The 25,224-nt window shown below is 38.2% G+C and overlaps 4 protein-coding genes and 2 long non-coding RNA genes across 13 annotated transcripts; 3 read left to right on the top strand and 3 right to left on the bottom strand.

Moving 5' to 3' along the window:
• The first annotated feature begins 816 nt into the window (after positions 1-816).
• LOC144085667 (uncharacterized) lies at positions 817-4,585 on the top strand. Of its 3 annotated transcripts, none has more exons than XR_013304202.1 (6): positions 817-931; positions 1,589-1,780; positions 3,070-3,188; positions 4,034-4,183; positions 4,257-4,330; positions 4,432-4,585. XR_013304202.1 is itself a non-coding variant. In XM_077615177.1 (4 exons), exons 1-4 carry the CDS (start codon positions 1,350-1,352, stop codon positions 4,090-4,092), a joined length of 378 nt encoding a protein of 125 aa, XP_077471303.1. In that variant the 5' UTR covers positions 1,240-1,349; the 3' UTR covers positions 4,093-4,389. The 3 variants fall into 3 exon arrangements, 1 of the variants encoding a protein (XP_077471303.1); XR_013304201.1 differs by lacking the exon at positions 817-931 and adding an exon at positions 1,240-1,362 and having other exon boundaries at positions 1,589-1,775; XM_077615177.1 differs by lacking the exons at positions 817-931; positions 4,432-4,585 and adding an exon at positions 1,240-1,362 and having other exon boundaries at positions 1,589-1,775; positions 4,034-4,389.
• LOC144085669 (uncharacterized) lies at positions 3,861-8,822 on the bottom strand. 2 transcript variants are annotated; one of them, XR_013304204.1, is made up of 5 exons: positions 8,345-8,822; positions 6,414-6,482; positions 6,168-6,268; positions 6,011-6,102; positions 3,861-4,366 (listed from the first exon to the last, which is right to left on the bottom strand). It is a non-coding gene; the product is annotated as an uncharacterized LOC144085669 (long non-coding RNA). The 2 variants fall into 2 exon arrangements; XR_013304203.1 differs by lacking the exon at positions 3,861-4,366 and having other exon boundaries at positions 5,935-6,102; positions 8,345-8,814.
• LOC144085670 (uncharacterized) lies at positions 5,799-6,282 on the top strand. Its single transcript, XR_013304205.1, has 3 exons — positions 5,799-5,880; positions 5,981-6,096; positions 6,182-6,282. It is a non-coding gene; the product is annotated as an uncharacterized LOC144085670 (long non-coding RNA).
• Positions 8,823-9,986: 1,164 nt separating the features above from the next.
• guk1a (guanylate kinase 1a) lies at positions 9,987-14,852 on the bottom strand. 2 transcript variants are annotated; one of them, XM_077615173.1, is made up of 7 exons: positions 14,661-14,852; positions 11,950-12,063; positions 11,803-11,844; positions 11,490-11,725; positions 11,202-11,286; positions 10,892-10,977; positions 9,987-10,652 (listed from the first exon to the last, which is right to left on the bottom strand). In XM_077615173.1, exons 1-7 carry the CDS (start codon positions 14,698-14,700, stop codon positions 10,614-10,616), a joined length of 642 nt encoding a protein of 213 aa, XP_077471299.1. In that variant the 5' UTR covers positions 14,701-14,852; the 3' UTR covers positions 9,987-10,613. The 2 variants fall into 2 exon arrangements, with proteins under 2 accessions (XP_077471299.1, XP_077471300.1); XM_077615174.1 differs by lacking the exon at positions 14,661-14,852 and adding an exon at positions 13,922-14,082.
• Positions 14,065-18,699, top strand: c12h1orf35 (chromosome 12 C1orf35 homolog). Of its 3 annotated transcripts, none has more exons than XM_077615171.1 (9): positions 14,065-14,331; positions 14,469-14,577; positions 15,589-15,736; positions 16,154-16,199; positions 16,271-16,353; positions 16,640-16,712; positions 17,121-17,200; positions 17,295-17,411; positions 18,253-18,699. In XM_077615171.1, exons 2-9 carry the CDS (start codon positions 14,481-14,483, stop codon positions 18,506-18,508), a joined length of 900 nt encoding a protein of 299 aa, XP_077471297.1. In that variant the 5' UTR covers positions 14,065-14,331; positions 14,469-14,480; the 3' UTR covers positions 18,509-18,699. The 3 variants fall into 3 exon arrangements, with proteins under 3 accessions (XP_077471297.1, XP_077471296.1, XP_077471298.1); XM_077615170.1 differs by having other exon boundaries at positions 14,065-14,369; XM_077615172.1 differs by having other exon boundaries at positions 14,106-14,140.
• Positions 18,700-19,862: 1,163 nt separating this feature from the next.
• Positions 19,863-23,056, bottom strand: LOC144085666 (ADP-ribosylation factor 1-like 2). 2 transcript variants are annotated; one of them, XM_077615176.1, is made up of 5 exons: positions 22,944-23,056; positions 21,947-22,128; positions 21,766-21,876; positions 21,195-21,319; positions 19,863-20,874 (listed from the first exon to the last, which is right to left on the bottom strand). In XM_077615176.1, exons 2-5 carry the CDS (start codon positions 22,089-22,091, stop codon positions 20,713-20,715), a joined length of 543 nt encoding a protein of 180 aa, XP_077471302.1. In that variant the 5' UTR covers positions 22,092-22,128; positions 22,944-23,056; the 3' UTR covers positions 19,863-20,712. The 2 variants fall into 2 exon arrangements, with proteins under 2 accessions (XP_077471302.1, XP_077471301.1); XM_077615175.1 differs by having other exon boundaries at positions 22,859-23,021.
• Between the last annotated feature and the right edge of the window lie 2,168 nt (positions 23,057-25,224).

Raw genomic sequence — 25,224 nt, 5'->3', positions numbered from 1 at the left:
TCCCTAAATTATTTCTATATATGTGTAGTCAAGACTTTCCAATAATGACAATGTAAAGTGTGGCCACTTCATGGCATAGAGGTTTGTTCACCTGACTGCCATGTGGGAGGCTGGGGTACGAATACTGCTTGGGAAACATTTTCTGTAGTTATTTCTATATATTTGTAGTCAAGACCTTCCAATAATGACATAGTAAAGTGTGGCCAATTTGTGGTGTAGAGGTTCACTCACCTGGCTGCCATGTGGGAGGCTGGGGTTCGAATCCTGCTCTCGTTTGACTGATCACTATACTTTGTAGTTCGGTAAATGGGGTACCCCTTTTTTCATTAAAATAAAGACTTAGTAATTTTTTTCAGCAAAACTATATATATATATATATATATATATATATATATATATATATATATATATATATATATATATATATATATATATATATATATATATATATATATGGTTTATTTTGAAACTGCTGTATTCAGTTTTATTGATTTGGAAGAATACACATCTCTTTGGTAGCTATACAAAATAGCTCTGGTCTATCTGATGGTGCAAATGTATACACACATACGTATACATGTAGATATATAAGATCAAGGTCGAAGGTTAATTTCCATCATTCTTACATTGATGAATGATTTATTATAAAAAAACAATAAACAAATAAAACATAAATAAAATAAATAAAATAATAATAAAAAATGTGCAAATGTAATTCCATTTTTCAAAATAAATCATTGATTTATTCAATCATTTTCCGTAGCGCTTTACTTCGCAGGGGTTGCAAGGATGCTGGCGCCTATTCCGGCCAACTATGGCTTGCCAGCCAGCCAATCGCAGGGCACGGAGACAACAACACGCTGATTAACTTCATATGACTTCAGGTGGTGGGACTAGGCACACTATCTCAGAACTATTGCTCGCCAGTCAGGTAAAACAATGATTATAACATTTATTTTAATGTCTTCCGAGTTAGTTGCTTGTTATAATGAACAAGTGTGCGTTTATTTTGATGTCTTATGAGTTGCTTACTTATTATGGTGAACAAGTGTGCATTTATTTTGAGCTGAAGATCGCCATGTTGAGCTCCGCTAAGCAAGCAAGGGTTAAGGTTAAACCTTAAAGCTTAAATTCTAATGTTATTTTGCTAAATGGTGTATTCTGCAAGTATTCATAAGAACCGAACGGTGTTCTTAACGCGGTGGTTATTGTTACGGGATTCCAACTGTCTTTTTTGTGGAAATATCACGCTAATGAGCGATTAGCACGAGGCTAGCGCTAGCCGCGAGTGTTTAATCGCTACGCTAGCAGGGAGTCCACGCAGTGCTTCTAACTGTACTTTATTGTGGATGCTAAATGAGCGTGAGTTAAGCTAATGTTCTTACTCCTATGATTTTTTTTTGTAAAAATACACTTATTTGTCTGTGCGAATGGGCTAAACGTTTTGCGTAATGATGTTAAATGCAAATGTGATTGATTGACAGATTGTATGGCCTGCACTTGTTGTAGTGTATGTACATGATGGAATTAAGGCTATAAATGTTTGTTTAGAAAGCAGACTAAACTGATTCCCTATGTGGCTTTTCAGTTGTGGCCCAAAAGTTGACGGACATCTTCCTGGTGGACAGCGGCTTGAGTTCTAACAGGCGTGGGGCCACCTGGTCCGACTGCACCACGCCGGCCGGCCTGGCTCAGTACCTCCGGGACACCAAAGTGGAGTTCAACCTGGATGCTCACCGGAACAACCAAGAACACTTTTTTTTAAAAGTGACCATGTATAGTAAGGCTTCATTTCTTTAAAAAACGACATAGTATAGTAAGGCTTTTTTCCTAAAAAAACGACATAGTATAGTAAGGCTTTTTTTCGTAAAAATACGACATAGTATAGTAAGGCTTTTTTAAACAAAAAACGACATAGTATATAGTAAGGCCTTTTTTTCCTCAAAAACGAGAGTATAGTAAGGCTTTTTTTCTCCCTAAAACGACATAGTATAGTAAGGCTTTTTTTCTCCCTAAAACGACATAGTATAGTAAGGCTTTTTTTCTTAAAAAGACAATGTAGTACTTTTTTTCTTAAAAAACGACATAGTATAGTAAGGCCTTTTTTTCTTAAAAAACGACATAGGCTTTTCTTTAAAAAAACGACATAGTATAGTAAGGCTTTTTTTCTTAAAAATACGACATAGTATAGTAAGGCTTTTTTTCTTAAAAAACAACATAATATAGTAAGGCTTTTTCTTCTTCGTAAAAACGACATAGTATAGTAAGGCTTTTTTTCGTAAAAACATGACAATGTATAACGAGGCTTTATTCATAAAAAACGACATAGTATAGTAAGGTTTTTTTCTTTTAAAAAGGACATAGTATAGTAAGGCTTTTTTCTTTAAAAAAACAACATAGTATAGTAAAGCCCTTTTTTTCTTAAAAAACAACATTGTATAGTAAAGCCCTTTTTTCTTAAAAAACGACATAGTATAGTAAGGCCTTTTTTTCTTTAAAAAACGACATAGTACAGTAAGGCTTTTTTTCTAAAATAACGACATAGTAAACACGGGTAAAAAAGCAAGGCCTTTTTTCTTAAAAAACAACATTGTATAGTAAGGCCTTTTTTTCTTTAAAAAACGACATAGTATAGTAAGGCTTGTCGTAAAAACAGGACACAATGTATAACGAGGCTTTATTCATAAAAAAACGACATAGTATAGTAAGGCTTTTTTCTTTAAAAACGACATAGTATAGTAAGGCTTTTTTCTTTAAAAACGACATAGTATAGTAAGGCTTTTTTCTTTAAAAACGACATAGTATATGTAGTAAGCATTTTTTCTTTAAAAACGACCATGTATAGTAAGGCTTTATTTCTTTTAACAAAACGACATAGTATAGTAAGGCTTTTTTCCATAAAAAACGAAATACGACATAGTATAGTAAAGCTTTTTTCACAAAAACAACATAGTATAGTAAGGTTTTTTTTCTTAAAAAACGACATAGTATAATAAGGTTTTTTCTTTAAAAAAATGACCATGTATAGTAAGCCTCATCTCATTTTCTGAACTGCTTTATCCTCATTAGGGTAGCGGGGATGTTGGAGCCAATCCCAGCTGTCTCCAGGCCAGAGGCGGGGGACATCCTGAATCGGTGGCCAGACGATCTTAGGGTACAAGGAGACGGACAACCACGCACACTGTATAGTAAGTCTTTTTTCCTTAAAAACGACATGGTATACTAAGGCTTTTTTCCTTAAAAACGACATGGTATACTAAGGCTTTTTTCTTTAAAAAACGACATAGTATAGTAAGGCTTTTTTCGTAAAAACATGACACAATGTATAACAAGGCTTTATTCATAAAAACGACATAGTATAATAAGCTTTTTTTCTTTAAAAACGACCATGTATAGTAAGGCTTTATTTCTTTAAAAAAAACGACAATAGTATAGAAAGGCTTTTTTCTTTAAAAAAATGACAGTATAGTAAGGCTTTTTTCATAAAAAACTAAAAAACAAAATAGGACCTAGTATAGTAAGGCTTTTTTCTTTTAAAAAAACGACACAGTATAGTAAGGCTTTTTTCACAAAAAAAACAACATAGTATAGTAAGGTTTTTTTTCTTAAAAAACAAAATAGTATAGTAAGGCTTATTTCTTAAAAAAACGTCTATGTATAGTAAAGTGTTTTTCTTAAAAAAAATGACCATGTATGTATTGTAAGGCTTTTTTTCTTTAAAAAAATGACCATGTATAGTAAGGCTTTTATTTATTTAAAAAAAATGACCATGTATAGTAAGGCTTTTATTTATATAAAAAATGACCATGTATAGTAAGGCTATTTTCTTTAAAAATACAAAACAAATGCATTGTGAGGCATTTGAGCAATAATAATCATATTTGACTTTATTGTATACATAATGAATGAATCTTGGCTTCTGGCTCATCCTCACAAGGCTCGTGTACGTCCAAGATATTTGTTGAATGTAAGCTACAGCATGGAGGAAATGTTCCCCACAAGTTACCTAACGCCTTGCCTTGTTTGTTGACAGACTCGTGCCGGCGCACCCCGGATTGCTCCTTCATCCAGGAGTCTCCGGCGCCCCAGTAAGCGGAGGCTGACATGATCATGCTTTTGGACTGCTCCCGCAGATGCAGGCGGACGCCGCCGCCGCCGCCGGAGGGCAAATCCTCACTGATATGCAAGTCCGATTGTCATCGTCGTCGACATCATCACTTTGGTCACGTGACCTCTATGTCATTCACGGCGTCCAGTAGGGAAGAGCTTGCTGACTGGCCGCAGGAGCAGTTGGGACAGATGTACGTCGCCACCGCCTTCGTCATGCCAGGTTGAAAACCGTGTCGCGACCGTAAAGATATTAGCGCTGTAGGACAAAAATGTTGTCATCTTAGGCAGTGTTGAGAAATAATTGTCTTTGTGTCATGAAAGATGCATTGGACAACGTGGAAGAGGAGCGGGAGGAGAAGAACGGGGTGCAGCCGACCCACAAGTCAAGGCCTGCTTGCCTCACCCTGTGACAGCCGTGGGTTTGAGTTGTGTCCCCGTCATTCGGCAGACGTGGATGTGGACGAGGGCGACTGGCAGAACAACACCACCATGCGGTTCTTGGACAGCCGGCGGTTGTGGTGGGAATGGCAACCAATAAAAGTTTGGGTGGCTTATTTGAAATCCTAGCTAATAGCCAGTGTCTTTTGTTTTTTTAGGCCAATTCTTTTAACTAATTTTGATGTAATGTTTAAATGTAAAATTTAATTTTGAAAGTTTTTTTTAGTAAAAGGTAATGGGTCTTTTCGCAGGTGGGGAGCGAACCAGCTTCCATTCGACGGTAGGCACATGCTCTACTGTGTGTGCTAAAGGGCCCTCCCAACTTCCCACTAAACTTCAACCGGCTGAGTATTTTCGGTAAGAGGGCGCTGGAGTGATTTTGGCTAAGTGTGTAAACCGCCTCCCTACTCAGCATGGTCCTGTCCAATAAAAGTTTTCTTGTCTTTTGTTTTTGTAGGCCAATTCTTTTAACTAATTTTGATGCAATGTTTAAATGTAAAATTTAATTTTTTAAAGTTTATTTTAGCAAAAGGTAATTTGTCTTATGTCGCAGGTGTCTCTCCCCGCCGAAGGCGGGGAGAGGCACCAAGAGTACGTCTGCGGGACGCGAACCAGCTTCCACTCGGTGGTAGGCGCATACTCTACTGTGTGCGCCAAGGGGCCCACCCACACACCCACTAAACTTCGACCGGCCAAGTATTTTCGGTAAGAGGGAACTCGACTCATTTGACTAAGTGTGCAAGCCACCTCCCTCACTCAGCATGGTCGTAATTTGGCTAAGTGTTTTGATTTTTTAGGCTAAGTATTTTAACAAATCTGGATGTAATGATTAAATGTAAAATTTATTTTTTCGGTTTTTTAGTAAAAGGTAATTTATCTTATGTCGCAGGTGTCTCTCCCGCCGAAGGCGGGAGAGGCACCAAGAGTACGTCTGCGGGACGCGAACCAGCTTCCACTCGGTGGTAGGCGCATACTCTACTGTGTGCGCCAAGGGGCCCACCCACACACCCACTAAAGTTCGACCGGCCAAGTCTTTTCGGTGAGAGGGTGCTGGAGTGATTTTGGCTAAGTGTGTAAGCCGCCTCCGTACTCAGCATGGTCCTGTCCAATAAAAGTTTTCTTGTCTATTGTTTTTTTAAGCCAATTCTTTTAACTAATTTTGATGTAATGTTTAAATGTAAAATTTAATTTTTAAAGTTTATTTTAGTAAAAGGTAATTTGTCTTATGTCGCAGGTGGCGACCAAGAGTACGTCTGCGGGCGCATGCTCTACCGTGCGTGGTAAAGGGCCCTCCCACCGTCCCACTAAACTTGGACCGGCCAAGTCTTTTCGGTAGGAGGGCGCTCGGCTCAAATGACTAAGTGTATAAGCCACCGCCCTAAAAAGTATGGTCCTGCCCACTCGGTTTTTATTTGACCTGAAAATTGACAAGTTGGAGGAGGCGGGGAATCCAGCCGATTACCTTTTGTATGGTAAGTTTGTGCTCTCCTATTGAGGCCAAGTCAGCCACCTGGTGAAATCGACATCCTACGTCACCGCCATCCGCAGGTGAGTCTAAGAAAAACGAAAGAAAAGAAATATTTTCTGCACAGCAACATGAATGTCTCTTTAAAACTTACTTTTTTGTCTTCAGGTGTCCTCGCTCTCCACGGTTTGGGAAACCTTTTCGTTGGAAGACTGTCCATCCCACAAGTCATCCATTTTTGCCTTTGTCACTAATCTGAAAAAATAAAAGTTGACAGCAAAGTATCTCTAGTTCTATTATGTGACTTTGATTTATAAGAAATATTTTTTTTCATTCTAAAAAGTTTTTATGGCTATGCACATGCACTATGATCGCTGCAACAAGGCGAGACATCACATACCGAGCCAATACGAAGGCGACCGGTCGGGGCGGCGCTTCATCCGCAAGCTGGTCCCAAACCTACTCCATCCTGTCAGAGACCACAAGAAAAAAGCCTTACTATACATGGTCATTTTTTAAAGAAAAAAGCCTTACTATACAACAATTTTTTTTAAGAAAAAAACCTTACTATACTATGTCATTTTTTTAATAAATAAAGCCTTGTTTATAAATAATGCCTTCATTTTTTAACGAAAAAAAGCCTTACTATACTATGTCGTTTTTAATTTTAAAAAAGCCGTACTATACTATGTTGTTTTTTTAAAGAAAAAAGCCTTACTATACTAAGTCGTATTTTAATTAAAAAAGCCGTACTATACTATGTCGTTTTTTTTAAAAGAAAAAAGCCTTACTATACTATGTCGTTTTTAAGAGAGAAAAAAGCCGTACTATACTATGTCGTTTTTTAAAGAAAAAAAGCCTTACTATACTATGTCGTTTTTTAAGAAAAAAAGCCTTACTATATATACTATGTCGTTAAAAAAAAGCCTTGCTATACTATGTCGTTTTTAAGAAAAAAAAGCTTCACTATACAATGTCGTTTTTAAAGAAAAAAGCCTTACTATACTATGTCGTTTTTTAAGAAAAAAGCCTTACTATACAATGTCGTTTTTTAAGAAAAAAAGCCTTACTATACTATGTTGTTTTTTTTTAAGAAAAAAGCCTTACTGTATTATGTCGTTTTTTTAAAGAAAAAAAGCCTTACTATACTATGTCGTTTTTTAAGAAAGGGCCTTACTATACTATGTCATTTTTTAAAGAAAAAAAGCCTTACTATACTATGTCGTTTTTAAACGAAAAAAGCCTTACTATACTATGTCGTTTTTTAAAGAAAAAAGCCTTACTATACTTTATCGTTTTTTATTAAAAAAGCCTTACTATACTATGTTGTTTTTTTTAAGAAAAAAGCCTTACTGTACTATGTTGTTTTTTTAACGGAAAAAAAGCCTTACTATACTATGTCATTTTTTTTAAAGAAAAAAAGCCTTACTATACTATGTCGTTTTTTTTAAGAAAAAAGCCTCTCTATACCATGTCGTTTTTTAAAGAAAAAAGCCTCACTATACTATGTCATTTTTTATAGAAAAAAAGCCTTACTATACTATGTAGTTTTTTTAAAGAAAAAAGCCTTACTATACTATGTTGTTTTTTTTAAGAAAAAAAGCCTTACTATACTATGTCGTTTTTAAAGAAAAATGCCTTACTATACTATGTCATTTTTTAAAGAAAAAAGCCTTACTATACAATGTCATTTTTTTAAAGAAAAAAAGCCTTACTATACTATGTTGTTGTTTTAAAAGAAAAAAGCCTTACTATACTATGTCGTTTTTCTTATGAAAAAAGCCTTACTATACTTTCGTTTTTTTAATAGAAAAAAGCCTTTCTATACTATGTCGTTTTTTAAAGAAATAAAGCCTTAGTATACAAGGTCGTTTTTATTCAAAAAAGCCTTACTATAGATGGTCGTTTAAGAAAAAAGCCTTATCCTTATTACTGGTTGTTTTTTATTTAAAAAAAAAAAAGCCTTTCTATATATGGTCGTTTTTATTCTAAAAAGCCTTTCTATACATGGTCGTTTTCATTCAAAAAAGCCTTACTATACATGGTCATTACCAAAAATAAATAAATAAATAAAGTCGTCAGATATCACCAATATTACTGGAGAGAGTGACTTTCCACAATTAGGATTTTCGTTTTATGACAAATGGTCATAAAATAAAGGAATTTCGAATTGGAAGAGTCATCATTGAGCCGTCTTCTTTCCTGTCCTTGTGCGATCTTTGAAACGATTACAAAACACTAAAGGCAATTCGATTGAGAGATATTATGACTGCAAGTGGAACTATATCTTTATAGGAAGCTTACAATGTAGAAAACGGGAGCGTTTCTTACCTTCTCGGCATGCGTCGAGTACACAAAAATCAGCCAAGGTAAAAAAAAAAAACTTCTTGGTGGACTTGTGTTCATGTCCTTTAACAAACGTGTCTTGGTTGGAGCCGACCCAAATGAGGCAGTTTAGACCATGCGATTAAAAACATGAAAAGACGTTTACAAACAAAACAAAGCATAGAGGTCAACGAAAACCCTTTTTTTCATTGTCTTTTCCGGTCCGTTTCACTTCCGGGTCACCAATGTGACGTCAATTCAGGGAACGCCCTCGACTTTTTTTTTTAATATAATAGTTTGAAATGAAAGCCTAGTCTTATGGGATGCTACGCCTTTATATCAAATCAAAAGCCGTTATTGTCATCACACAGCAGTGTATAATGAACTAAGTCTTTATTTTAATGAAAAAATATACTGAACTACATAGTGTGGTGATCAGTCAAACAACACTGGGATTTGAACTCCAACTGCCCACACAGCAGTCAAGTGAACAAACCTCTACGCCATGAAATGGCCACACTTTACTCAGTGATTATTGGAAAGTCTTGACTACACACAGTTGTTTCTATTTAAGGGAAAAATGATTCACAACCGGGATTCGAACCCCACCTGGCGTAGGGACACGTCATCGCTTTCACCAACAATGATTGGCTAGGGATAGAGTGGACGAGCCAGAGCTCCCGAAGGGTAAAAACAAATGAATTCGTTCCGACCCTCTGAAAAAACACCAAAAACAGGATATTGGATTGGAAAAAAATGTTTTATTGCTTCTAATTCGCCATCAAATAACAAAGTAACACATGACTAGTGGTTTAATATGACTAAAACGTGTTTAATACTACTAAAATTAGACGGATTTCGAAGGGGGGGAAGAGAGATGTACGGAGAGAGGGGGTGTTACAGATTATACTATAGTATAATCTGTAATTTTCCAATGGAAAGTCTTGACTACACAAGGTTGTTTCTATTTAAGGGAAAAATAATTCCCAACTGGGATACGAACCACAACTGCCCACATGGCAGTCAAGTGAACAAACCTCTGCACCATGAAGTGGCCACGTTTAACTTTGTAATTTTTGGAAAGTCTTGACTACACACGGTTGTTTTTATTTACAGGATGAATAAATGTTTTCTAATCTAATCTAAAATGCCCATGTATAGTAAGGCTTTTTTTCAAAACAAGCCTAATTGTAAGCTTGTTGTGAAGGATATTATTATATTGTTTGGTCACCTCTGTTTGAGCTGAAAAGTGAGAATTTGGAGGATGTGGTCATTGAACCAACTTCCTTTTCCATGGTAAGCGAGTGCTCTGCCATTTGAGCTAAGATCCCACCAACCTACCTACCATACCAAGCCAAGGACTGGCACACTACTTTTCTATTTGACTTGGAAGATGCAGGAATCGATCCAAATACTTTTTGCTTGGCAAGTGGACACTTTCCATTTGAGCTAGGAACCCACCCAACTATCTACTGTAACATGGAATGGCCCACTACTTTTCTATTTGACCTGAAAAGTGAGAACTTGGAAGTTTGGTGCGGGCATCGATGCACCTACCTTTCTCATGGGAAGCGCGTCTTGGCCGGCTTTTCGTCAAGCGGCGGCACGGTGTTGTGCCCCCTCCCACATCCCAAAAATACTCGACATGATCTTTTACTTTTTTTTACTATACAGTACATATATTGATTATGATATGGGACTTAAATGCAATATAACATGTCCTCTTTTGCACAGCAGATAGCACAAAGTAACAAAAAGAATTGGAAAATATGCTTTCCGGTAGGTTTCACGGTCCACTATAAATTCAAATTATTGGATGTGTTTTTTGTTATTGTCCACCATTAGTGAGGCTGCAATCATAACATTACACACTGATTAATCAAACAAAGCACAATAACACTAGCACACTAAGCTTGAAAGACCAGTTTGGTAAATATGTCGGAATGAGTTCAGTTATATTCTCTAGCGATAAGCGGTTAATGACTGCATACTGTACCAGTCGCGTAGCAAGTTGATAAAGTCAGGAGGTTTTTTTTCTTTTCAAAAATGTAAATACGTTTTTAAAGAAAAGTCCGCCTTGTCTCAAAAACATGTTCTACTTTAGTATGACAATGAAAACTATGTCTGAATACCACATGTAAACCTACATATTTGGACAAATAAGCTGGGAGACGGTTAAGCATTTCCATAACACTAACACCTTTTTTTAGATGGAATGTTCGTGATGAGGTCAATGTTTTTTATTGGAGTGATTGGTGTTATCATGTCCCATCTCCTACGAAGTGATGTTGATCTTCCTGACCGTGTTGATTTCCTAAGGGATATTAACACACTAGTATTGTCACACAATTCAAGATCAGTGCATTTCATGATTTTGACTTTGAAATTATCTCTTTACTATGAAACTTCTACAAAGTATGAATAGTCATGGCCCCAATGAACCCTCTTACTTTAGTAAGGTTTATTTTCACTTTCTTGACAAGAGAAAATTAAACTACAGTAGTAAAGCTTGGATGCTAATTATGCAACATATGGAAATTAATTTCAGCTCACCTCAAGAAGCGCATCTCTTAAGTGCTTGTAAGCATCTTCCAAGTTGTCATTGACGATGATGACGTCAAACATGTTGAGTTCTTTACCTGCATTGGATGACAAACATGCTTCTGTATTTTTTATGCTTGGCAGGGTACACATATTAATTAATTATAAGAGGAGTTGAAGCTTTTTACATCTAGTTTGAATGGGGAGACATGATTGTGTTTAGTGTGCTTTATTTGACAGCTTGACTAAAAATTGGTTAAGATGGTAAAAATCGCATGTAGGCAATCTGCTTAACAGAATAAATAATGAAAAAGGTACTTACTAAATTCAATTTCACCCTTAGCAGCACGCAAGCGCCTCTGCAGGTTCTCTTCTGATTCGGTTTTTCTGTCTCTTAGACGGGTTTCCTAAATGGTGATAAGCGAAAGATTTTAAAAAAAAAATCTTCAGAATATTTGTGCTTTCAATGTTTTTGATTTTTTCTGGAAATTATGTTTAGCTCCATTTGGTTTAACTGTATATTATTTAGGAATTTTCTATTGCGTTAGCACAGGAAAATAACAAACTATGTCGTGATCCAACTTCCATACACAGCATCAAGGTGTCTCACCAGGACATCCAAAGATGGAGGCTGGATGGAGATATAAATGGGATCGAGATCAGTCTTCTTGATATTCTTCACTCCTTGCATGTCTATGTCGAGTATGCAAATGAGGTTCCGGGCCTTGACAGCCTGCACGGCAGCTCTGCTTGTTCCGTACATGTTTCCCGAAAACTCGGCGCTCTCTATGAATTCGCCCTTATCGATGGCAACCTGCATGGCTTCCCGTGTGACATAGTGATAATCTGAAAGACCCAACACAATGGTTGCATGATGGTAATGTCATGCATTCACCGAAGAAGAGGGGGAAAAAAGTATGTACCTTTGCCGTTCTCTTCTCCGGGTCTTGGATTTCTTGTTGTATCTAAAGGGGGTGGAGAAACAGTTGTCTTGCTCAACATCACCTCATAGCTAAAAACGTAACATGTTCCAAAATGACGGTAATTTATAATATTTAAAAAAAACTCACGTGAAACGCTGAAGCCAAAGACCCCACTGTATTCCTTCATCAGCTTCTTGAGCAGAGTGCTTTTTCCAGCGCCAGATGGGCCGCTCAGAACCACAGGCCTGGGACCAGCCATAGCTGAAAAATATAAAAGTTAAAAAGCGCTTAAAAAGGTGAAAGATGAAATTGAATTAGGTGAGTTGCATGTTGGACTGAGGAAACCATACCATTTCCAGGCTGACTTAACAAGACAACAATCGGCGCAATAAACACAGTGCTCTAGAGACCAATTACTCTAATTACAAATACCCTTTCTGCTTGCCAAAGCAGAGAAGGAGAGACCTGCTGATATGTTGAATGTACGACAATCCCACTACTCTGCAACCTTAACTAAACTGCTATGGCATATGTTCCGTTTGCTATATGCTATACTGACCCATGTTAAGACCAAACTTTTTTACCTCTGTGCCTTGCCCTGGTGCTCACAGCTCGAAGCTTGCAGAAAAGTCAAGTAAATAAGCAAAGCTGGATGGACAGGACAGGGCAGGTTGACAAACCAGCACTAGAAATGCATTCTGACATAAAAATATGTGTAACCACATATCAGGAAATGAACTTTGAATTATCTCTCAGCTGTGTAATAAAGGGTGTGACACAGGTCACAGTAGTACTTACATCAAATAACAAACAGGCCTTCGATTAATGCTAAGAAAGGGTCGTCCATACAGTCCAGAAAAAAGAAAAAAAAAGCAGCATTTACTAGGCTTTGAGTCTCCAGGCGATCCTGATGCAGCCTGGTTGTGTTTGCAGGTGCAAATGACAAGAGCCTTTCTCTGTTGTCTAAGCCCTTAAAGGGCCAGTGACTTCCTTTTCCCCCTCACAATGATGATTCTTGTATATTTACTCACAAGTTCATTCAGCTGCAATTGGCTGGCCACAAATTCAGCGTGCCCCCCCCCCCCCCCCTCCTCGTGCCTGTAGTTAGCTGGGAATGGCTCCAGCACCCATCGCAAACCTTGTAAGGATAAGCGGTTCGGAAAATGAATTGGGGGGGATCAGGCTTTAATGCAATCAAACAAAAGACGTGTAATTTTTGTCATCGACATCATTGGACAACAATGTTCTTATGCTCCAAAAATTTAATCCTTTCAAGGATAGTGGTTACTAAAGTGGAAAGCTCGGTGATGATTTCTGATTATGCCAACAGTTAAAAATAAACTAGATAAAAGGAAACCTGATTTTGTATATCGGACTTTGCGCATGAAAGTGTTTTGATACGCACCTTTGGTTAAGTTTATTTCAAATGAAATCGAGAAATGTGGATGGGATGCATGGTTCTAATGTCATTTGTTGGTTTGAAAGCTGCAAGGAACCAATTTCATTATTTAGAGTAATATTGCCACAAGTAAAAGTGTGTTACTACATAATAAGATCTTTCTTTATTTTTAATAAAAATAACCTATAACCCCTGACAGACCCACAGTTCAGTGCAACACGAGGAACTCATATCATGTGCTGCCTGACAGGAAACTACTTGATCAACTCTGGCTGATTCTCATTGGAAGCAAATCATGTGAGTCATATGGTTGGTCAGTGGTCATTTCAAATCAAATCCAAACACATTGGTACAATGTATACATGGAGTACTAGTAGTCATTGAATTAACATTCTCGGCTAGCATTATATTATTTAGGAGCTACAGCTTGATTGCTAAGCACATAAAACTGTTGAATGTATTGCAAATGATTTCATTGCAGTATCATAGGCAATAACACGTTTATTTCAATGATCCGCTGACAATTATATTACACATCAAAACAAGCAGTCTTGTTAATTGATGTATATCATATGACTTTTGAAAAACATGAAATATGTGAGAAAACACACTAGATCGTCCAAATATTTATAAAACGAGTCAATATAGAATCTTACGGGCACGCATCATCACGATAGCAACCGTTGCCAAGCCGCCTCAAAACGTTTTTGTTCTTCTTACCCGAGTAAAGCCTGGCGAAATATCTCCTATACATCGGGGGCGACTTGGGCGTCACCTTCTGAGGACGTCCCTGATGGTTTTGCTCGACTTCGGGCTGCGTTCCGAGACATTTGGTGTTTTTGTTATCCCGCCCACGTCATCACCACGCGACTAAGTGTATAACCAAGCCCAGTGCATGTGCGACGGAATGTTTACATCCAATTGGGACGACAAATACTGGCAAATACTTTAAAATATTTCTTAATCAAAAATATCGAAGATGACTAAACTTTTCAATTATTTATGATTTGCCACATACAGTAAAATCAAACTAGATATATAGAAAGGCGGGCGGGTGACGTCTGTCTTTTACATTCTCGTAACACGACCATTCGGGGTTATTGTATATAGTTGTTCCTATACACATTCAAGTAATTATAACATTTTATTTAAATCTTAACAAACCGGGGTGAGTCGTCAGACAAGTCCCCGGATGTTTGGACGACGGAGGCCGCTACGTGCGGCTAAAGCTAAGTAGCTATATTTAATAGACGCGTTCGTTTTGCAGAAATAGCCGAAAATGTTCGGTTCTTCGAGAGCTGGGGGTTCCCGAGGAGGCCAGGACCAGTTCAACTGGGATGACGTCAAGGTGGACAAACACCGAGAGAATTATCTGGGTAATTGTGCAAAGCAATGCTAATCTCAAACGTGGTCGAGCTCGCAAACGCAAGTGCAGAAACAAAAGCTAAACGATTGTTACCATGCTGCACTCTCGTACCTTCCACTCCCATGTCCTTCATCGCAGTTTCTAGACTTTGTTGCTGTTGAGTGTACTTATCAGCCTGATCGGCTGTTTCGGTCCAATTCGTCGCCCACGTCGAGTGAAACCACGTAGACGCTCCGCAATTTGAACCCCCCTTCAACTATGTCAACATGCTGGGCTTCGTGGAAAGCCTGTGCATTTAAATAATTAGAATGGACCACTATGTTTGGATTGTATCCCAATCATTGCAGGATCATCTCAAATATTTAAAATATGCTGATGTGGATGTGGTATAGACATCTTTTTAACTCATCCATAGTATAAACAAAGGGTTTCTCTTCATTGATTAGATGTGCACAGTAAACCATGTGTCGTGTTCTAATTAGGCACGGGGTTATCTACAAAAGTGCTCAACCTTTTCTGAGGAAATTTCACTTTACATTCAGCTCACAGAACCCCAGACCACAATCCACACACATTTAGACAAATAAAATACAAACAATCTTACTCGGTGTGGATTGTTGGCCTGTTTAATTAACATTAGTTTAAAATGGACCTCGACCGCCCGGATTGTTCTGTAAAAGTCTCATCAGTGATCACAACAGTGAGCAAATGGTTGCAACTTGCTGACTGATGCTAGATGTCCGCAATTATTGAACGTAATTAATTAGCCTTGAGACAAAAAGAAAAAAAATCGGCCTCTCAGATCATTGCGTATACATTCCTAGAATATACCTACCAAATTTATTGTAATATATTCATCAGTAATGGAGGCGAAGCAATTTTAGTTAGTGGCCTCCCCAAGAAAAAGAACAATCCCTGAATTATGTTTGAATGGCAACTAGTAGATGAACAGAATTGTTCCTACTATCATTTAATAAAGGAGCATTCAATTTTTCTGAGCATTGTTTGTGTTTCCCCACAGGCAATTCTCTAATGGCTCCAGTGGGTCGATGGCAAAAAGGGAAAGACCTAACATGGTATGCTAAAGACAAATCTGGCCGCGCTCGGACCAAAGAAGAAGAGCTTGCAGCTGTGAAGGCTGCTGAACACGATGCGTTGATGGCTGCATTGTAAGTATCGATTGAGTTTTGTGGAAAAAAGTTTTTTTTTTGCTGCTACAGGCTGAAGGCCAGCTTCTACTGGCTAAGTGATGGCCTCACACATAAGACCATATGCTTGGCATACGTCCCCTCTACTGGAAAAATTCATAACAAACTAAAGGCTGGCCTCACCTGTTTAACACCTAACTACAATTCTGCAATTAATTAATCAGCCCTGATGCAAAAGATGAAAAAAATAGCAGAGGTTTGATACAAGCCGGTGCTACATTGATAACAAAGCTGATCAGTACACGAATGATAGGGAAGTAAGACTTTAACGTTATTCTCCTCAAGATCAACAAAAATCTGAGTGGCAACATTAAAGGCCTTCAGCTTGTTAAAAGTCCCAAACTATAAAGGATAACTGATTGTTTTTGTCCCTGTTAGAGGACATAAGGTTATAAAGAGACAACCTACGGGACTGACCAAGGAGGTATTGTATTCTACCTCGCTTCACCCCATTTTTAAAGATCAATACAACTCATACAACTTTCATTCTCGCAGGACTTGGCAGACATTTGCAGGAGAGAAGAAGATGAGGGTGAAGAAAGGAATGTCGATCGTCTCTCGGGTTTGGGAAGCTCCAGGTGGTTATAATTTTTTTGCCTTGTAAGCATGAACATTTTGAAAACACTGCTATGTAAACATATTAAAGTCATTTTAACTCTGCATGCTAATTTCCATGCATATCGAACAAGTTGTTTTTATTTTTCAGTCATTAAGCGCAACATTCTAGCCACTTCATGGTTCTATTTGTGAGGCATTAACATCATTCCTCTTGACATTGAACTTAAAGAAGACGCTTACTGCAGTCAAGTGCTGTGCTCTTCTCTCAAGTCTGATTACTAAGTGTGTTCATGTTTCTATTTGCAGCGCCAGCTCACGGAAAGTGGTCCTCTCCCAGAAGGAAAAGGAGGCTGTTAAAATGGGCCTGCCAGTTTTTACAGTAAAAAAACAACACACACACGCAAAAAAAACTGTTTTTGATTTCCAGTTGACCATCCAAAGTTGAACAATCTTTTTTTGTGAACCTGGGTGTATAAGACATAATGTCAAGTAAAAACAACAAAAAACCCTTTGCTCAGGATTTGGGAGTTAGGTGAAATAAATTCCACCAAAAAGCCAAAGAAAAAGCTAATAACAGTGGGAGTAAATCTTGGTTCACTGAGCTGAATAACCGAATGATGTGTCACATCAAGTCAAAGGATTTTGTTGCAGCTTAGTGGTAAAGTTACATTTCATGAAAGTTTCATGACGGACATTTCTAATTAGGGAGTGGCTAATTATTTATGATGCTTTATATACAGTTTGAGAGCACACAGAAATAAAACTTTTATTTCAATGTAACTTTCAGCACCATAAGACTGCAAATCGTCCCGAAACGGTGACAGCAAAGTCATCAGAAGTTGCAGAAAAAGTGGGGATAGAGCAACGGTGAGAAAGCATTCCCGCCTCACGCATGCATGACACGATGCGTGTTGCAAAAGCAATTTACCCTTGCCTATTATATGGTTGTTTACCTTTTTAGTAAGGAGATCAAGAAGAAAAAGAAAGAAAAGAAGAGCAAAAAGGAGAAAAAGAAGAAGAAAAGTAAAAGGAAAAGAAGTGACTCGTCCTCTTCTGATTCGGATGATGATAGAAAAAGGTTGGTTTCACAGTGGACTTTTTTGGACAGATTTTGCACGATTTTTGATGTACACATGTTCATGGTGACCCTGAAACTAGATAGACTCATCTTCAATTGGGATGACCAGACAGAATTGCTCCACTAGAGGGCACTGAGATGTCGCCAATGTGACCTGAAACTACTGTTACACAGATCCATGTGTGCATGTTTGCACCTTTTAAATCGCTAATTAGACCTAAAGAAAAAAGGATGACCCAATTTTTACAGTATGCAATGAATGTATGCGATTAATGCAAAAACAATTAATTATAATTAAATTAACTTGCCTTGTAAGCCAACTGATGGTGTAGTGCAGGGGTGGGCAAACTATTCCACAAAGGGCCGCAGTGGGTGCGGGTTTTCATTTCAACCCATTGAGAGGGCACCTTTTCACCAATCCGGTGTCCTACAAGTGCAATCAGTGGATTGCAGTCAGGTGCTTCTTGTTTTCTGCAGGAATCTCATTGGTTAAACTGTCTGTGCTATATCGGTTGGAACAAAAACCTGCACCCACACCGGCCCTTGAGGACCGGTTTGCCCATGCCTGGTGTAGTGGTTCACCCGCCTGACTTCGGCATGGGTTCGATTCCCTCTGGTGGCGGTATGATTGTGAGTGTGGATGGTCGTTTGTCTCTCTGTGTGCCCTATGGTTGACTGGCGACCAGTCTAGGGTGTAGCCCTAAGTCTGCTGGGATGAGACTGAAATGCTTATTCTTACTAAATCTCTACATGCACATTCCAATTGGAACCATTACATTTTCTTGCATTAAGAGAGAATGAGAAGCGTCAGTGCGATTATTTGCTGTCTGTTGCTCTTTAGGGCCCGAAAGGACCACCACCATCCTAATCCATCATACCGCAGTCAGAGTGGAGCCAGACCCCATGACAGCCATTCAAGGGGGGGACCAAAGGCAGAGCGACAGTCTCCCCGCCCCCATCATCGACAGCAGCGCCACGACACAGACTCCTCTGACGGGGGGTCCCCTGTCCGGCGTAACCCCTTGGGCCGCAAGACGGCCCCTGGCGGTGCCGCACAATGCCGCGGGCGACGCCATGACACGGACTCGGACAGCTAATATGCTTCCGAGCCGCGCGGCCCCACCCTGCCCCTCCGTCCCACTCTTTTACTCATAAAAGACACTCTTCAGAAGCTTGACCGCTCATGAAGACCTCATTTACCTCTGAAGGCTTTGAGGGTTGCATTGCTTGATGGCCTTTTATTACCACTTTTTTTTTAAACACACAATAAAACCCCATTAGGAATCCATATTGGCTTTAAGTGTTATTTTTTGGAGGGCGGTATGTATTTATCACTTGTCAAGTGTTACTACTAACATTATTCTTAAAGCTTCAACAGAAAAAGCTATATAGTATATAGCATAGAAGACATAAAATACAATATTTTCAGTGTGTCGTTTATGATACTAGAATAGACAAAAAATGTAATTTATATGAAAAAAACTTTTGAAATGAAAATTTTAAAACTTTTATGATTTTTTTGTCAACAAATACTGCTTCCATCAACCTGTTTCACACCTCCGACTGGCATGCATCCAATTTAATTGTTGCTCCCAATAGAACTATGGGCCGGTATGTGTTCTAAATGAGAAAGTGCATCTGCAGGTGGCACAATTTAAATAAAATAAGGAGCAATGCATTCATAAAGGGGGGGAAAAACAGACGCCCCCAACTTTTTTTTAAGCACAGCTAAGAGCGTTGGTGTTGCCACACAGAAATCGAGCTGATGGAGCAGCAGGAGAGAGCAGCCCGCACAAAGCAGCCTTGGACTAACCCCCATCTCAATTTTCTAAGCTTGGCTGCATGAACCATAGCAGCCTAATCAACCTGCAAGAATGCCCTTTTAGATTACCTCCCTGTGCAGTGTGCATGCGGCAGGACACTCGCTGCTTCAGGCCAAACATTAAGTGTTCTTCCTCGAGTAACCTAATGAGGACAGCTATGACACTTAACTGTTCGTCATCTTAGAGGTCAAACATGTATAATGTACAATCAGTAAGGATTTTATTCATTTGACCATGCATGGTAAGGTTGTTATTTGTTAAAAACATGACTATGTATAATAAGGGGTTTGTTTGTTAAAAATGACCATGTCAAATAAGGCTTATTTATTCCAAAAATGACTATGTATAAGCGTTTTGTTTGTTTAAAAAAATCACTATGTATAATGGGGCTTTTATCTGTTAGAAAAGGATGTATCGTGGGCTGTATTTTGTTGGGAAAAAAAGCTATGTATAGTAAGGCTTTTTTCTTGGCAAAAAAGACCATGCATGGTAAGGCTAATTTTCATTAAAAATAAAAAAACATGTATGGTCACTATTTGAGTAAATAACATGTATAATGAATTTGTCTGGTGACAGTGTTACATCACAAATTGCATGTCTAATCCCAAACCACAAATGACCAACTTCATCCAGGTTCCTCATTTTGAGCAGTTTTATGCAAGAAAGGATGAAACAAATTATAAGACTACAATGCCACCTTTAATACACTAATTGCATAGTCAAGTATAATGAAATAATCAATTTCAAATACAGAATCCATTCATTTTAATTACAGTGCTCATTTGCTCACAACACCCATAGATTTAAACATTATGAATCACAAAAACATACCAACCCCCAGTTATATTGAAAGCAGTGCAGTAATATTGAGGGGGGCAACAAATTGCCTTATATAAGGCTTCAGGCGTATACAGTAGATCTTACACCAAACGTGACAAAGTGCAAAGCAGAAAATGTAAAAGAAATATTTTTTTCCATCATATCCACGATTCACTTCCTATAAAGCCTTCAAGAACAACCATTAAACTAATATATAATGTATGCTATGCATGGTGTGCTGTCTTATGACCTGTACATTTTTTTAGTTAGTGTATGCACTTTTAAGGCAAATGTGGACCTGAGACTACTAAATCAAAAGAAAGAAAAGCCTTTAAAAAAAATAAAGGATAGATCTCTGGCGATATGTTGCACAAACATATTCCAGTGTCTACTAGATGGGAAGCTGCTTTTAAGTTTCATGATCTGGCAAAACATTTTGCCAATTGTTTGTGTGTTGCCGGGAATAGTCACTCCCACTCTTCCCTCAATTATTGCCCTACCAGAGTCATACAATCACCCTAGAAAACGTCAAGTAAAGCTGCCCCGTTATACCAAAATCTACATTACATTAATCTGATGGACCAATTGTCCAGGAGATCTGCTGTAACAAGAGCTAAAAAAAGGGCAAGAAAAACAAAAAAAACGGTACGAGGCACTTACTACCTACAGTTCTTGAGCTCATTAGACAACCAGTCCAGTCCTTCGTAGAGACCGTCGCCATTGGTGGCGCAAGTCGCCTGGATGTACCATTTTCTGTCACGCAGGGAGTGAAGACCCAGCTTGTCTGTGATCTCAGCCGCATTCATGGCATTGGGCAGGTCCTGTCAATGACAACATACAATATCTTTAGAACAAGACTTGCCAAAAGCATTACAAAACAACCATTGGAATCAAAGTAATTGTTGTAGATGAGCATTTTGTCACACGAGCTATAGAGCGGGGTTCTGAACTAAAACTTAAAGAGGTCGGGGTTGAAAACATTTAACTAAAGCTTCGGAGGAGCATCATGTCTTACTGTATACTGTGAAATATTGCAATATGAGGTCTCCCATAACTCAATGGCCGCCATCGACAATGATAGACATCCACTCCATTAGTAATGGATGAATTCGTTTGAGAATTCATGCATTAAACGACTCACCTGTTTATTGGCGAAAACCAGGAGCAGAACACCACGCAGTTCGTCCTCTGCCAACATCCTCATGAGTTCCTCGCGAGCCTCGGTGACTCGCTCACGGTCGTTGCTGTCTACCACAAAGATGAGACCTGCACGAGACGCGTTAAGCGAAGGACACGATTAAGTAGAGAAGAAACAGTGTCATCGGGAAATTGAAAGTGTATACATGCAAACGCAAGGTTTTTTTAAAATAAATTTTGCTCAATTTGTAGCCTTTACACCAAACAGACAGAGATGGGTACCGTACCACATAACCGAATCAAAGGTTTAATTTCTCAAACTTAAATATGGTTGATGTCTTTGTTTAAAACCCGAAAAAAATTGTAATTATTGTTAGTGATGTCCCGACACCGTAAACAAAGATTTACTTTTTTTTTTTTTTTTTACAAACAAAGTGCCGTATCGTCTACTGGTTACATTAGATTTTGCATTATTACACCCTTCTAAAAATATGGTCATCGGAATGGTCGCACATCTTGAGAAAAAACGTGTTGAATCAGTCAAAAAGTCATCATTATGACAACTTAAGATGTACCTTGCGTGTTCTGGAAGTAATGACGCCACAGAGGCCGAATCTTATCCTGGCCGCCTACATCCCACACCGTGAAGCTGATATTCTTGTACTCCACTGTCTCCACATTAAAACCTGTCAGACAGAGAGTATAAACATTGACATTCTCACCCTGAGCACTGACAAACACACCAAAGTTGATTACCTATCGTTGGAATGGTGGTGACGATCTCCCCGAGCTTGAGCTTGTACAAAATAGTCGTTTTCCCAGCGGCGTCCAGTCCCACCATTAGGATCCTCATTTCCTTCTTACCAAACATTTGAAACAATTTTCCAAACACTCCTCCCATGGCTGCTGCAACTGAGGGGAATGCACTTTTGACTAATCTAGAGAAACAAAACACCCATTGTTAAAAGCAACACTGGTTGTGGTGCGTGGTAAAGTGACGTTGCACAAACTACACGTCCAAAAATAATACTAGGCAAACAAACATTCATTCTCTAACATGGAATCTGAAAAAGTGACTTTATTGACAGTTTCACCATATAAACTATATAGTGTAAAAACAAACAAAATATGTTTGATGTGAAAATAATTACTGCATTCAAAGATAACATTTACAGTAGTTAACTATTAAATACATATGTAGTAAATATTCATATTCACACATCAAGCCTCAATTTTTCAATTATTCTTACATGTATTTAGAGTCACTTAATACAGTCAGCACAAAACTTCAAGTCTGTGCTTGAGACTCATTCAGAAATGTTTAACAAATATTTGGTTTTGTCTGGCTGTCTCAATATTGGAAGGTCATATTGTTAGAATTTCACTTAATTTATTGTACTTATGTTATGCAAGTTGGTTGATCTGTAGTTTATGTATTTATATTGTTCTACAAACACGTAGGTTGCTATAGCGCAACGCCAATACCTATGGTAAACAACAAAAACATGTATTTGTCGTTTAAATTCATTTAGCGAGTTAATGTTACGGTGGTAAACAATACGGAAATGTAGCAGATACCCGGAATCAGCTCAGGCTACAGTTCAGAGAAGTTTAGGCAATCTGAATTAATTAGCGTTTAGTTCAATATTGACGCTTCCTCATGCTTACCAAAATGTACGTCCCTTAACACCACATACATGAAAGTTGATGGTGAATTTGTTTCACAGCATAAGCAGACAGAATGATATTATACCTTGGCGTTTTCAAGGCGTTTCCTTCCTTTGGAAAATGGCGACGATTTGACACGTCAAAACTTCTGCCATGGCTTCAGTTTCCGGGTTCCGTCCCCTCCGCGCGAGATCGCCCCTTGTGGCCACAAGGAGAATCGCACAGACTGGTTTACATTTCAAGAAAGGCCTTCTCAGAAAACAAACCAAAAAAGTTTCAAATGTGGCTAAACAAGCAACATATACCTATTCTCAAAATGTTTTAAAAGAACATTTAATGCAGGTGCAAACGTTTTGAGGGGAGAAATCGACACACCCACACACAAACCTATATTATATATATACACACACATATATATATATATATATATATATATATATATATATATATATATATATATATATATATATATATATATATATATATATATATAATCATTCCTTCCTTCCTTCATTCATTCATTTTCTGAACCACTTTATCCTCACTAGGGTTGCAGGGGTGCTGGAGCCTATCCCAGCTGACTTCGGGCCAGAGACCAGGGACACCCTGTATCAGTGGCCAGCCGATCATGGACACAAACAGACGGCCAATCATTCACTCTCACACTCAAACGTAGGGGCAATTTAGAGTGTCCAATCAGCCTAATATGCATGTTTTTGGAATTTGGGAGGAAACCGGAGTACCCGGAGGAAACCCACGCAGCCTCGGGGAGAACACACAGGTGGACCGTCCTGGATTTGAACCCAGGAAATTCATTTAGCAAAACGTATGGAACCAATGAACCTCTATGGATTATTATGGGTTAGGATTAGTGTTTGGGTCAAGGTCAGATTTGGGTTGACTGCAGTTTAGTTTCATTTTTTTCTTCTTCCTGGGAGCAAAATGTATCCCTTTTATTGTATCATACCTATTGAAATTAGGCAAAGTATTAATAGTAACTTTCAAACCACTCATAACTACTACATTTCCTTTTCCTCTTGAAACTAAACAGGTCATTGAAAAAAAAGAGGCTCATTGTGAGGCCAGTTGAATTTTAACCAGGGTCAACTATGCCGGCTACCCCCAGCAGGGGGGGCAGCAGGAGGCCAGTGGGGTTTATAGCTAGTGATGGACCACACAGAGAAGGGTCATAACACTGCCTTCCTCCCCCTAACTCCAAAACCATAATTTTAGTTTTGCCCCATGAAGCACACTCATGATCTCTTTCAACATATATACATGCATTGTTTTCATTCTGGTGCGTATTGTTTACCTGGGTATAAAAAAATATTTACAATAAATATACACTATAGATACCCCTCACCTCAATCTTGAGAGTAAATGTTATTCACATTTATTAAAAAAAGTGCATACAAAACTTATTCAACCTCAGGCTGGTTGAACACTCTAAATTGAAAGAAGCACAGAATTTATTCATCAAACCCATTAAGATATTACATATGCACAGTTTTGTCAAACATCTGAATTAGTTTTCTCCAAAATTATTTTGCTATCAAAACACAAAAACCCATAGTGCATACATAATTGAGGACCAATTGTATGCTGCGCCACGGTATGTGTGTTTTTGGACTCACTTACTCCTGAACGTGACTTGAATTTTACCCTTAAAGGGAGACTGAGGACTATAACTAATGCAAGTTCGATATTGGTTTATAAGCTTTGCTACACTACACTACACTTTTGTAAACACAGTCATGCAGCTGACTTCTTTGGAAAACAATTTGAAATTGGCTTCTGAAAAATACACACGTGCCTGTTTCCAAAACCACTCCTGACTTTCTCTCACTCTTTGCCTTGTGTTTAATTTCAGTGAAGACACCCAGTCTAAGAATTTTTAACCTCCAAAAAACTAAACAAATAAAATGGCTTTTCCATATTGGTTCAGGTTGTTTTCGGCCAATAAAAGACACCAATCAAATCTATACATGTATGTATCTAACATATTTTAAAAAGTCAACTATTTCAGAAATATGTTCATGTTAAAATCCTTCCACAACATCACTCTGTGTGGCATGCTTGTTGTTGTCTTCTGAAAGAATGAAGAGGCGTTGATTTGGAAGCTTTGCCCTGACTTTGCTGACCATTTAAGAAAGTGACATTTGCATTAGAATGCTTACAGTGGCATTATGCTAAATCTAACATACGTGCACTTACACACAAACATTTGTGTCACTTGTTGCCATGCAATGCTCTATTTTACAATGTATTGTCTCTAAACTGACTCAATTCAAATTGGTTTATCCCATGGGGTCCAATTTAGAATTGGACAATGGAATATCGGGTGTAACCAATCATGTACCACATTT

This window comes from Stigmatopora argus, chromosome 12, assembly GCF_051989625.1.
Source record: "Stigmatopora argus isolate UIUO_Sarg chromosome 12, RoL_Sarg_1.0, whole genome shotgun sequence".
Lineage (NCBI taxonomy): Eukaryota > Metazoa > Chordata > Actinopteri > Syngnathiformes > Syngnathidae > Stigmatopora > Stigmatopora argus.
The sequence above is the reverse complement of the archived record's forward strand: the minus strand, read 5'-3'. Positions and strand labels throughout refer to the sequence as shown.

Excerpts from the sequence above, each read along its gene's own strand:
- c12h1orf35 (XM_077615171.1), top strand. The coding sequence starts at position 14,481 with ATGTTCGGTTCTTCGAGAGCTGGGGGTTCCCGAGGAGGCCAGGACCAG. Across the intron at positions 16,354-16,639 it reads TCGGGTTTGGGAAGCTCCAG|CGCCAGCTCACGGAAAGTGG; the intron begins GTGGTTATAATT and ends TTCTATTTGCAG. Across the intron at positions 16,713-17,120 it reads TGGGCCTGCCAGTTTTTACA|CACCATAAGACTGCAAATCG; the intron begins GTAAAAAAACAA and ends TGTAACTTTCAG.
- LOC144085666 (XM_077615176.1), bottom strand. The coding sequence starts at position 22,091 with ATGGGAGGAGTGTTTGGAAAATTGTTTCAAATGTTTGGTAAGAAGGAA. Across the intron at positions 21,320-21,765 it reads TTACTTCCAGAACACGCAAG|GTCTCATCTTTGTGGTAGAC; the intron begins GTACATCTTAAG and ends CGTCTCGTGCAG. Across the intron at positions 20,875-21,194 it reads TGGTTTTCGCCAATAAACAG|GACCTGCCCAATGCCATGAA; the intron begins GTGAGTCGTTTA and ends TGTCATTGACAG.
- guk1a (XM_077615173.1), bottom strand. The coding sequence starts at position 14,700 with ATGAAGGACATGGGAGTGGAAGGTACGAGAGTGCAGCATG. Across the intron at positions 12,064-14,660 it reads AGGTACGAGAGTGCAGCATG|CTATGGCTGGTCCCAGGCCT; the intron begins GTAACAATCGTT and ends TATATTTTTCAG. Across the intron at positions 11,287-11,489 it reads CTCCATCTTTGGATGTCCTG|GAAACCCGTCTAAGAGACAG; the intron begins GTGAGACACCTT and ends ATCACCATTTAG.
- LOC144085667 (XM_077615177.1), top strand. Across the intron at positions 1,776-3,069 it reads TTTTTTTTAAAAGTGACCAT|GGTAGCGGGGATGTTGGAGC; the intron begins GTATAGTAAGGC and ends TATCCTCATTAG. Across the intron at positions 3,189-4,033 it reads ACAACCACGCACACTGTATA|ACTCGTGCCGGCGCACCCCG; the intron begins GTAAGTCTTTTT and ends GTTTGTTGACAG.